This window comes from Salvelinus namaycush, chromosome 11 (genome assembly GCF_016432855.1).
Source record: "Salvelinus namaycush isolate Seneca chromosome 11, SaNama_1.0, whole genome shotgun sequence".
In the NCBI taxonomy this organism is placed as follows: domain Eukaryota; kingdom Metazoa; phylum Chordata; class Actinopteri; order Salmoniformes; family Salmonidae; genus Salvelinus; species Salvelinus namaycush.
The window spans coordinates 2,942,301-2,955,118 of NC_052317.1; the positions used below are offsets into that span (position 1 = coordinate 2,942,301).

The 12,818-nt window shown below is 39.5% G+C and overlaps 1 protein-coding gene across 4 annotated transcripts in view; it reads right to left on the reverse strand.

Annotated features, from left to right (window-relative positions):
- The window catches only part of stard3nl (STARD3 N-terminal like), a 32,778-nt gene that overhangs the window by 2,172 nt on the left and 17,788 nt on the right, over positions 1-12,818 (reverse strand). For 3 of the 4 annotated variants that reach the window (XM_039003640.1, XM_039003638.1, XM_039003639.1), the window contains 3 exons: positions 12,353-12,470; positions 10,669-10,767; positions 10,201-10,259 (listed from right to left, as the gene is read on the reverse strand). In XM_039003640.1, the coding sequence (XP_038859568.1) occupies positions 10,204-10,259; positions 10,669-10,767; positions 12,353-12,470 (273 nt within the window). In that variant the 3' untranslated portion in view covers positions 10,201-10,203. Of the gene's footprint in view, positions 1-6,505; positions 6,562-10,200; positions 10,260-10,668; positions 10,768-12,352; positions 12,471-12,818 lie in introns of all 4 variants that reach the window. The other variant, XR_005477718.1, reaches the window with a different exon arrangement.

Genomic DNA, 12,818 nt, shown 5'->3' on the forward strand with positions numbered 1-12,818 from the left:
GATAGTTCCACTAAGCTCAAAGCAGTTGGGATGGCGTATCGCTGCAGAATGCTGTGGTAGCCATGCTGGTTAAGTGTGCCTTGAATTCTAAATAAATCAGTGTCACCAGCAAAGCACCCCCACACCACCACACATGCGGAGATCATCCGTTCACCTATTCTGCGTCTCACATAGACACGGCGGTTGAAACCAAAATTCGCAAATTCACACTCAGACCAAAATACAGATTTCCACATGTCCATTTCTCATGTTTCTTGACCCAAGCAAGTCTCTTCTTATTGGTGTCCTTCAGTAGTGGTTTCTTTGCAGAAATTCGACCATGGAAGGCCTGATTCACACAGTCTCTTCTGAACAGTTGATGTTGTGTCTGTTCCTTGAAGTCTGTGAAGCATTTATTTGGGCTGCAATTTCTAAGGCTGGTAACTCAAATGAGGTAACTCTGGGTCTTCCTTTCCTGTGGCAGTCCTCATGAGAGCCAGTTTCATCATAGCGCTTGATGGTTTTTGCAATTGCTCTTGAAGAGACTTGCAAAGTTATTGAAATTTTCCAGATTGACTGACCATGTCTTAAAGTAATGGACTGTCATTTCTCTTTGTTTATTTGAGCTGTTCTTGCCATAATATGGAATTGGTCTTTTACCAAATAGAGCTATCTTCTGTATACCACCCCTACCTTGTCACAACACAACTGACTGGCTCAAATGCATTAAGACTGAAAGATATTCCACAAATGAACTTTTAACAAGTTTTTTTCATTTAAATGCATTCCAGGTTGACTACCTCATGAAGCTGGTAGAGAATGCCAAGAGTGTGCAAAAAGCTGCCATCAAGGCAAAGTGCAGCTACTTTGAAGAATCTAAAATATATTTTGTTTAACACTTTTTTGGTTACTACATGATTCCATGTGTTATTTATTCGTTTTGATGGCTTCACTATTATTCTACAATAAAGAAAAACCCTTGAACGAGTAAGTGTGTCCAAACTTTCGACTGGTACTATATATGCACTGAGTGTACAAAACAGAACACCTGCTCTTCCTCTGACAGACTGACCAGGTGAAAGCTATGATCCCTTATTGATGTCACTTGTTAAATCCACTTTCATTAGTGTAGATGAAGATACAGGTTTAAGAATGATTTTTAAGCCTTGGAGACAATTGAGACATGGACTGTGTATGTGTGCCATTCAGAGGGTGAATGGGCAAGACAAAAGATTTAAGTGCCTTTGAACGGGGGCTATGGTAGTAGGTGCTAGGCCCACCAGTTTGAGTGTGTCAAGAACTGCAACACTGCTGGGTTTTTCACGCTCAAAAGTTTCCCACAAGATTGGTCCACTACCCAAAGGACATCCAGCCAACTTGACAACTGCCGGAAGCTTTGGAGTTAACATGGGCCAGCATCCCAGTGGAACGTTTGACATCTTGTCGAGTCCATGCCCCGACGAATTGAGGCTGTTGAGGGTTAAGGTGGGGGGTGTAACTCAATATTAGGAATTAGAAACATACATACAGTCAGATCCAAAATTCTTGGCATTCTTAAAATAAATACAAATACTGAAATATATTGTATATTATATTGCTATATTAAATTATAATATTTTTATGAAACAGCCTCCTGGCAGAGGCAACCAGGTTTTTGACTAAAATATCCTAGTACTGGGTAAAGTTAATTACGCCGTTAACTTTAAGGGCCCCAGGACCAGTGGAAGCAAAATAGCCCCATAACATCAAAGATCCACCACAATATTTTACAGTAAGCATGAGGTACTTTTCTGCATACGTATCCTTCTTTCAACACCAGACCCACAACTGGTGTTGCATAGCCAAAGAGCTCCATTTTCATGTCATCCAACAAACGTAAACACCTGGAATTTGCTAAACGGCACTGGCATTCTTCAAAAGAAGAATGCACATGCAGAAAAGTACCTCATACATACAATAAAATATAGTGGTGAATCTTTGATGTTATGGGGCTTCTTTGCTTCCACTGGTCCTTGGGGACCTTGTTAAGGTCAAAAAGGGCAAAATGAACTTGACCCAGTACCAGGACATTTTAGTCTAAAACTAAAATGCCTCTGCCAGGTAGGCTGAAACTTGGCCGCAGTGGATCTTCCACCAAAAAAAATAAACCAAGCACACATCAAAATCCACAAAGAAATGGTCAATTGACTACAAAAAAATCAACATTCCGCAATCAGTCTCTGGACTTGAACCCCATTGAAAATCTGTTGGTTTGATTGAAGAGGGCAGTCCATAAGCACAGACGAAGGATATCAATTATCTAGAAAGATTATGTATGGAGGAATGGTCTAAGATCCTTCCTAATTTGTTTTTCAACCTCATAAAACCTTTTGTAAAAAGTCTCAGTGGCAATATCCTCTCAGAGGTGAAGGTGCCGGAGCATTGAAAACCGGGGTGGCAATAATTTAGTTTTATTAACTTGAACAAAATCTTCCTCTGAGCAACTGTGGTGGTATAAAATAACATAATTTCCCCATTTCTTTGCGAATACAATTTACACAGAGTGTACAAAACATTAGGAACAACTTCCTAATACTGAGTAGCACCCCCATTTGCTCTCAGAACAGCCTCAATTTGTCGGGGCATGGACTACAAGGTGTCAAAAGCGTTCCACATGGATGCTAGCCCATGTTGACTCCAATGATTCCCACAGTTGTGTCAAGTTGGCTGGATGTCCTTTGAGTGGTGGACCATTCTTGATACACACTACTATTATACCCCCGTTAATAAAGGCACAAATCTTTTGCCTTGCCCATTCACCCTCTGATTGGCACATACACAATCCATGTCTCAACTGTCTCAAGGCATGAAATTCCTTATTTAACCCATCTCCTCCCCTTCATCTACACTGATTGAAGTGGATTTAATAGATGACATCAATAAGGGATCATAGCTTTCACCCTGGATTCACCTGGTCAGTCTATATCATGGAAAGACCAGGTTCGGTTTGAACGCTACAAACAGACTTCAGACGAGGGGGTTGTATAGCAAAACAAATAATCATTTAAAGAAACATCTCTATCTGAAATTTTCGGATTTTAAAGGGGATTTTACAGGCAATGTAACATACAGTTGAAGTCAGACGTTTACATACACCTTAGCTAAATACATTTAAACACAGTTTTTCACAATTCCTGACATTTAATCCAAGTAAAAATGACCTGTTTTAGGTCAATTAGGATCACCACTTTATTTTAAGAATGTGAAATGTCAGAATAATAGTAGAGAGAATGATTTATTTCAGCTTTTATTTCTTTCATCACATTCCCAGTGGGTCAGAAGTTTACATACACTCAATTAGTATCTGGTAGCATTGCCTTTAAATTGTTTAACTTGGGTCAAACGTTTCGGGTAGCCTTCCACAAGCTTCCCACAATAAGTTGGTTGAATTTTGGCCAATTCCGCTTGACAGGGCTGGTGTAACTGAGTCAGGTTTGTAGGCCTCCTTGCTCGCACACGCTTTTTCAGCTCTGCCCACAAATTTTCTATAGGATTGAGGTCAGGGATTTGTGATGGCCACTTCAATACCTTGACTTTGTTGTCCTTAAGCTATTTTGCCACAACTTTGGAAGTATGCTTGGGGTCATTGTCCATTTGGAAAACCCATTTGCGACCAAGCTTTAACTTCCTGTCTGATGTCTTGAGATGTTGCTTCAATATATGCACATCATTTTCCTGCCTCATGATGCCATCTATTTTGTGAAGTGCACCAGTTCCTCCTGCAGTAAAGCACCCTCAACATGATGCTGCCACCCCCGTGCTTCACGGTTGGGATGGTGTTCTTCGGCTTGCAAGCAACCCCCTTTTTCCTCTAAACATAACGATGGTCATTATGGACAGTTCTATTTTTGTTTCATCAGACCAGAGGACATTTCTCCAAAAAGTACGATCTTTGTCCCCATGTGCAGTTGCAAACCGTAGTCTGGCTTTTTTATGGCGGTTTTGGAGCAGTGGCTTCTTCCTTGCTGAGCGTTCTTTCAGGTTATGTCGATATAGGACTCGTTTTACTGTGGATATAGATACTTTTTTACCTGTTCCCTCCAGCATTTTTACAAGGTCCTTTGCTGTTGATTTGCACTTTTCGCACCAAAGTACGTTCATCTCTAGGAGACCGAACGCGTCTCCTTCCCGAGCGGTATGACGGCTGCGTGGTCCCATGGTGTTTAAACTTGCGTACAATTGTTTGTACAGATGAACGTGGTACCTTCAGGCGTTTGGAAATTGCTCCCAAGGATGAACCAGACTTGTGAAGGTCTAAAATTTATTTTCTGAGGTCTTGGCTTCTTTTGATTTTCCCATGATGTCAAGCAAAGAGGCACTGAGTTTAAAGGTCGGCCTTGAAATACATCCACAGGTACACCTCCAATTGACTCAAATTATGTCAATTAGCGTATCACAAGCTTCTAAAGCCATGACATCATTTTCTGTAATTTTCCAAATTGTTTAAAGGCACAGTCAACTTCGTGTATGTAAACTTCTGACCCACTGGAATTGTGATACAGTGAGTTATAAGTGAAATAATCTGTCTGTAAACAATTGTTGAACAAATTAGATATCCTAACCGACTTGCCAAAACTATAGTTTGTTAACAAGACATTTTGGAGTGGTTGAAAAACTTGTTTTAATGACTCCAACATAAGTGTATGTAAACACTTGACTTCAACCGTACATAAAGTTTTTTAGGAAAAGTTTTTGTAAAACATGCACCTTACATCTGATCTTGAAACTGTCTGTAAAGCCAACTTTCTTTCATCAAGGTTTTATATGGTCTGTAATTGGTTTCTCTTGAATTTTAATATCCGTTTTTAGCATTATGAGATCCATAACGGTTGTGGATGTGATGGATATTGAATTATCATATCTTAGCTTGTATCTTAGCAGAAGCTTGTGCATTCACCACATTTTATGTGCTTGTTCTGAAATATATTCTTCATACTTTCAGTGACGCAATTGTTGATATCTTGAAAATGATGTGTTCTAGCTACGATTATCTTGGAAAACATATGCTGAAATTGATTTCTCATACATGGCAGTACACTTTTTTTTAGATAGAAAGATAAGAGTGCTAATCAACAAACTGTGAATAGTCCTGGAGTGTCTTTTTCAAATGAAAGCCCCCCAAAATATACAGACTTCATCCAGTGTCCAGAAAGTGGATTGGCAGTATAGGCACATGCCTCATCTGCATTACAATATTTCAGATGACTTTTTATACAAAAAAAACACTTATCTTTGGGTGTACAATCAACTGGTAAATGGTTAACCTATTAGGGTGTGGTGCCTGGCTGTGTATACTATTAAGGCTAACTGTAATTATGCAGGTACAATGCCTTATGCTGTCTTTTTTTAAACATTCCAAATGACATGATAGATTTCATGATTTCAGACTAACATCCAAAACGGTTGTTTTTGCTCTCTAAAGTAATCATGGAAACGGCCATATTTTCCATATTATCTTTTTTCAATTCCTTGAGAATGGCTATCCATGTTTTGACCTAAGACTTAGAAACGCACAGACTTTTGCTAATATGTTCAGTCTCCCCAAAAAGCTGGTCTATTTAATGTAACATCCATAATGCTTCTTATTTGCTTTATTTCTCCAACATAACAATATTTTTGAAGTTCACTTTTATCAATATACACTTATACACTCCCCCTAAAGGCGTCAGCATGCTTCAGTTTGGCCAGCCGAAGTCTACTAGGCAAACCGGACGAGTGTGCTCAAACTCCCTTAAAAAATACCTTCTCTTGAAAAATTTGAAAAAAGGGGCCTCCCGGGTGGCGCAGTGGTCTAGGGCACTGCATCGCAGCCACCAGAGACTCTGGGTTCGCGCCCAGGCTCTATCGCAGCCGGCCGCGACCGGGAGGTCCGTGGGGCGACGCACAATTGGCCTAGCATCGTCCGGGTTAGGGAGGGTTTGGCCGGTAGGGATATCCTTGTCTCATCGCGCACCAGCGACTCCTGTGGCAGGCTGGGCGCAGTGCCCGATCAACGTGCACGGTGTTTCCTCCGACACATTGGTGCGGCTGGCTTCCGGGTTGGAGGCGCGCTGTGTTAAGAAGCAGTGCGGCTTGGTTGGGTTGTGTTTCGGAGGACGCATGGCTTTCGACCTTCGTCTCTCCCGAGCCCGTACGGGAGTTGTAGCGATGAGACAAGATAGTAATTACTAACAATTGGATACCACGAAATTGGGGAGAAAAGGGGGTAAAAAAAATATAATAATAATACATTTTAAAAAATGAGAAAAAAGCGGCAAATAATACTATTTGTCCATTTTGAGATGCCGTAGCCAGTATACACATCCTAAAAATAGTCAGATTTAATCTAAGAAAACTCAAGAAATCTGTCATTAAGTTTGACGTTGAGATCTTAGTCGTGCAATTCTACATCTAACTAAGATGGTTGGTGCAGTATTTCTCAATGAATAAAGGTGCATGAAAACGAGTCATCTCTCACGAATGACAAACTTTATTGAAGAATCCCTACCGTTAACAAATCTCAGACCATGGGGCGTATATGTCGGCTCCCAAACTTCGGCTGGCCTTGAGAGAAAAAAAAGTGCCCCCCCCCCCCCCAAAACAACCGGGAAAAAAAATCTTACTGAAGTACAAAATGCACATAAACGTCATCATAATATACACTACTGTTCAAAAGTTGAGTCACTTAGAAATGTCCTTGTTTTTGAAAGAAAAGCACAGTTTTTGTCCATTAAAATAACACCAAATTGATCAGAAATACAGTAATCTTTTTGAGTTCCTCTTACCCATCTTAATCTTTTCTTTTTTTTGGCCAGTCGGAGATATGGCTTTTCTTTGCAACTCCGCCTAGAAGGCCAGCATCCCAGAGTCGCCTCTTCACTGTTGACATTGAGACGGGTGTTTAGCGTGTACTATTCAATGAAGCTGCCAGTTGATGAATTGTGAGGCGTCTGTCTCTCAAACTAGACACTCTAATGTACTTGTCCTCTTGCTCAGTTGTGCACCGGGGCATCCCACTCTTTCTATTCTGGTTAGAGACAGTTTGCGCTGTTCTGTGAAGGGAGTAGTACACAGCGTTGTACGAGATCTTCAGTTTCTTGGCAATTTCTCGCATGGAATAGCCTTCATTTCTCAGAATGAAAATAGCCTGACAAGTTTCAGAAGAAAGTTATTTGTTTCTGGCCATTTTGAGCCTGTAATCGAACCCACAAAGGTCAGTTGTATTGCTTCTTTAACTTTATTAGCATACTGGTTATTGTTCGGAATTTCAGATGACTGACGTGCCCAAAGTAAACTGCCTGTTACTCAGGCACAGAAGCTAGGATATGCATATACTTGGTAGCATTTGATAGAAAACCCTTAAGTTTCTAAAACTGTTAAAATAATGTCTGTGAGTACAACATAACTGATATGGCAGGCGAAAACCAGAGGAAAATCCATCCGGAATGTTTTGTTGTTGTTGAGGTCACAGGCCATTTCAATGCTAGTCTATGGGAAAAACAAATAGATAGGACCCAGATTGCAGTTCCTATGGCTTCCACTAGATGTCAACAGTCTTTAGAAAGGGTTTCAGGCTTGTTTTTTCTTTTTTAATTAGTGAGTAGGTGTAGTTTTTCCAAGGTGTCTCATTATAAAAGTAGTCTTGCTGGCGCGTGAATGAGGTGTGCGTTCTTCGTTATTCATCTTCCCTATTGAACATACTATTCTCCGTCTTAAATATTATCGTTTATTAGATATTAGAGTACCTGAGGATTAATTAGAAACATCGTTTGACTTGTTTGCACGAACTTTACCGGTAACTTTTTGGATTTGTTTGTATGCATGTTGAACGAGTGGATTACTGAGATCATTGGCGCCAACTAAACAGATTTTTTGGGATATAAAGAAGGACTTTATCGAACAAAACGACGATTCATTGTGTAGCTGGGACCCTTGGGATTGCAAACAAGAGGAAGATCTTCAAAAGGTAAGTGATTATTTAACCTCTCTTGGGTAGGGGGCAGTATTTTCACGTCCGGATGAAAAGCGTGCCCAAAGTAAACTGCCTGTTACTCAGGCCCAGAAGCTAGGATATGCATATAATTGGTCGATTCGGATAGAAAACACACTACAGTTTCTAAAACTTTTAAAATAATGTCTGAGTATAACAGAACTGATATGGCAGGCGAAACCCCGAGGACAAACCATCCAAAAAAACAAACAGATTTCAGCCTACCACTATTTTCAATGGCTGTCACTTTTATTATAAGGCGAAGTCCTCCCAGATTGCAGTTCCTAAGGCTTCTACTCGATGTCAACAGTCTTTAGAAAGAGTTTCAGGCTGTTTTTTGGAAAAATGAGCCAGAAATTGTTGTTTTTCTAGGTGGCTCCCATTTTGTCTGTAGTGTTTCCAAGCTCGTGGAAGAGAGCACGTTTTTTGGTATTTTTCTCCGGTAAAGATAACAATTCTCCGTCTTAAATTTGTTCGTTTATTTACGTTTTAGGGTACCTAATGTTTGATTATAAACGTTGTTTGACTTGTTTGGAAAAGTTTATTAGTAACGTTTGCGATTCATTTTGTATGCATTTTGATGGAGGGAAACTGGGTGGATTATTGACTGAAGGGCGCCAGCTAAACTGAGTTTTTATGGATATAAAGAAGGACATTAATCGAACAAAAGGACCATTTGTGATGTAACTGGGACCTTTTGGAGTGCCAACAGAAGAAGATCATCAAAGATAAGGAATATGTTATATCGCTATTTCTTACTTTCGTGTCGCACCTGCCTGTTGAAATATGTTTTTCATGGTTTTGTATGTGGGGCGCTGTCCTCGCCATAAAGCCTTTTTGAAATCTGACACAGCGGCTGGATTAACAAGAAGTGAAGCTTTATTTTGATGTATTACACTTGTGATTTTATGACAGTTAAATAATGATAATTCTGTAGTATGAATTTCGCGCTCCGCTATTTCACCGGATGGGACGCTACCGTCCCACCTGCCCATAAGAAGTTAATCGCTATTTGTGACGCCTGTGCTGGTTGAAAAAGTATTTTGATGTGGGGCGCTGTCCTCAGATAATCGCATGGTATGCTTTCGCAGTAAAGCCTTTTTGAAATCTGACAACGCGGTTGGATTAACAAGAAGTTAAGCTTTTAAATGATGTATGACAGTTGTATTTTCATGAATGTTTAATATTACGATTTTTGTATTATGAATTTCGCGCTCTGCAATTTCAACGGATGTTGTCGTAGGTATCCCGCTAGCGGTTCATGCGCCCAAACAGGTTAATCAGCACAACAGTTTTCAGCTGTTTTAACATAATTGCAAAAAGGTTTTCTAATGATCAATTAGCCTTTTAAAATGATAAACTTGGATTAGCTAACAATGTGCCACAGGAGTGATGGTTGCTGATAATGGGACTCTGTACGCCTATATAGATATTCCATTTTTTATCTGCCATTTCCGGTTAAAATAGTCATTTACAACATTAACAATGTCGACACTGTATTTTTCTGATCAATTTGATGTTATTTTAATGGACAAAATAAATGTGCTTTTCTTTCAAAAACAAGGACATTTCTAAGTGACCCCAAACTTTTGAACAGCAGTGTATGCACAAACTCTTCCGAACTGTTTCGGCTGGGAAGCATGCAGACGCCTTAAGGCAGTGGTATTCAAAGTCGGGGTACGGGGGAACTGCAGTGGGGTCACCCCCCAAAAAATCCAATAATAATTTAGGAACAAAACATTTAGAGTACAGATTCTAAGGGACCATATACAAAAATTGAGAAAAATAATTAACTAAATACTATTTTAGAGAAAACATTTATTTGTTTCTTTTAATTTTGATAAGAGATGAAAATGCAATGATTTTAAAGTTATTTGTTGACGTAAAAATCAAAATGTACAGATTTTAAGGTTGTGTCATTAGATCTGGGGTGGGGTCCCCGCTGAAAAAGTTTGAATACCACTGCCCTAAATGGTACTATAGACACACATCAAAAGGCCAATTTCTATTTTGTTTATCCATTCTGTGAGAGATGAAAGTTGTGATTTTGCATGCAAATGTAACATCCATAACGCTGGAATGTTATAAGCGCTTATTTATGATGCTATAAATAAATCCTACCTATTATATGCACCATTCTAAACACCAAAAGACTATTGATTTTATTCAGTTACCCGCCTCATTAGTTTGAGTGGTAAAGACAGTATAGCTACCTGCTAAATAAGAGCCTTCTCCGTGTCGTGTTTATCATCCAGCAGCTCCTCATCAGAGTCTACAAACGGAGCAAGCACAACAACAAAAAATCAAATAGATCTAAGAAAATGCCAAAACACACACAGACATAGGAATTAGCGTAAATAAGTTGTGCAATAAATGGATTTGAAAATGACAATATCACCATGCAGTGACACATATCAGAGTATACGGATATGAGATCAAATATTATTCTGATGACACTTCATACTGTCTTGGTCGCCAGAGAGCTTCTCCAATATTTGTCATACCAGTCGTTGGTGCCAAAACAACATTTCTCATTTATGTTGTTTAAAAGACACTTATACACTGTGAATCCCACACAGAGATTAAACCCAGTTTAAACAGCCACAACATTCACTATGGAAAACAATCCACAAACAGGCCTGTAAAATTTCAATTCAAACCTTAGATTCACACATTCTCACCTGCCACAGACTCGGGTGGGGAGTAGAACTGCCCATCTGAAAGTGGTCCTGGTTGCATGAAGGGGGCCCTTTCAGGGGCGTCCATTATAGAAAGAAATCCTGATTGGATGAAAACACAATGATGACACGTAAGTGTCGCTGTAACATAGTACCACTTGTACAGTGCCTTCAGAAATTATTCACAACCCTCGACTTTCTCCCCATTTTGTTTTGTTATACCCTGTATAAAAATGTGTTGAGATTGTGTCACTGGCTTAAACACAATACACCCATTTCAAAGTGGAATTATGTTTTTTGAAATGTGTACAAATCAACTAAAAATTAAAAGCTAAAATGTCTTGAGCCAATAAGTATTCAATCCCTTTGTTATGGCAAGCCTAAATAAGTTCAGCAGTAAACAAATGGAATAGAGCTATGCACAGGCAGAATCCTAGAGGAAAATCTCATTCAGTCTGCTTTCCAACAGACAAATTCACCTTTCAGCAGGACAATAACCTAAATAATATTAACCTAAAACAACAAGGCCAAATATACACTGGAGTTGCTTACCAAGACAACATTGAATGTTCCCGATTGGCCTAGTTACAGTTAACTTAAAATCGTCTTGAAAAGCTATGGCAAGAATTTTAAAAGGCTGTCAAGAAATTTACCCAGAAATACTCACAGCTGCAATCGCTGCCAAAGGTAATTCTAAAATGTATTGACTCAGGGGTGTGAATACCTATGTAAATTTGATATTTCTGCAAGTAATGAACATTTCTTAAAACATGTTTTGTTATTATGGGGTACTGTGTGTAGATGGGTGAGAAAAAACAACTTAATCCATTTTGAATTCAGGTGTAACGCGAAATCCTTCGACCTCATGGCTTGGTTTTTGCTCTGACATGAACTGTCAACCGTGGAACCTTATATAGACACGGTTTGTGCCTTTCCAAATCATGTCCAATCAATTAAATTTACCACAGGTGGACGCCAATCAAGTTGTATAAACATCTCAAGGATGATCAATGGAAACAGGATGTACCTGAGCTCAATTTCGAGTCTCATAGCAAAGGGTCTGAATTACCTGTTTTCCGCTTTGTCATTATGGGGTATTTTGTGTAGATTGATGAGGGAAAAATGTATTTAATACATTTTAAGATAAGGCTGTAACGTAACAAAATGTGGAAAAAGTGAAGGGGTCTGAATATTTTCCAGACGCACTGTATATACAGATGCGGTCATGTTTTGCTGAATGCGGTGAAGGAAAACACTGTGGCAGCAAGCACAATGGCAAGTTTGTTAGTCAAAAGAGACCCACTACAATAATTTGAGCTTTTAACAATACAAATGACTCCAATCAAGACAAAAGGATATGTAACCCATTTGTCTCTACATGTGTTTTTATATTACATTATGATTCAAAATGTGTATTTCTTCCGTTTCTATAAACTGTGAGTATAAATCAAAATAAGTCAATTTAGAAGATTATCGCTTCCTCCCAAAGTGTGTACTTGTTCACTTCCCTTTCCCTTCATTTACTTATTTGTTGAAACATGTGGTGAAGACTCCCTCTAGCCCATACCTCCACCAATCCAATGCTTTTAGATTTGTGGGAAGTAGTGAACGGGTGTACACCTCAGGAGAAAGGAGATATTATTGGGATGCACCCTAGGAGTGCAATGGGAGAGTTTCCTATACTCACTGTTCTCATCGTCAGCCTCCTGAGGTAGGACCTTAAAGTCTAGTAGCCACGTCTCTATCCAGGCCAGGACGAAAGAGATGATGGGCAGCAGGTACCCAAAGGCCCCCTGGGAAAGGAGCTGAAACATGCACACACAAAAAACTAACTTGCTCTTAGTTCAAATAGCAAAAAACACATAAGCAAACATATGTTGTTACTTGCATACTGTCAAAAACACTGACATGCACAGACACTAAACATGTACAGTGGTTCCTCCTTTAAAAGTTGCGTCATACTGCGGCACACCTTGCGTGCTGCCGCAGCATTCTGTGGCACGTCTTTTAATTGCGAGCCATTTCTGTTTCTGCAACTTATTGCTAGTTTGACCACCAGAGGGCATCTTTGAGAAGCATTTGATAGTATTCCGTATTGGCATTACCAGAGAATTGAAAACCTTTTTTGTAATAACATAGTATATGGGATTGAT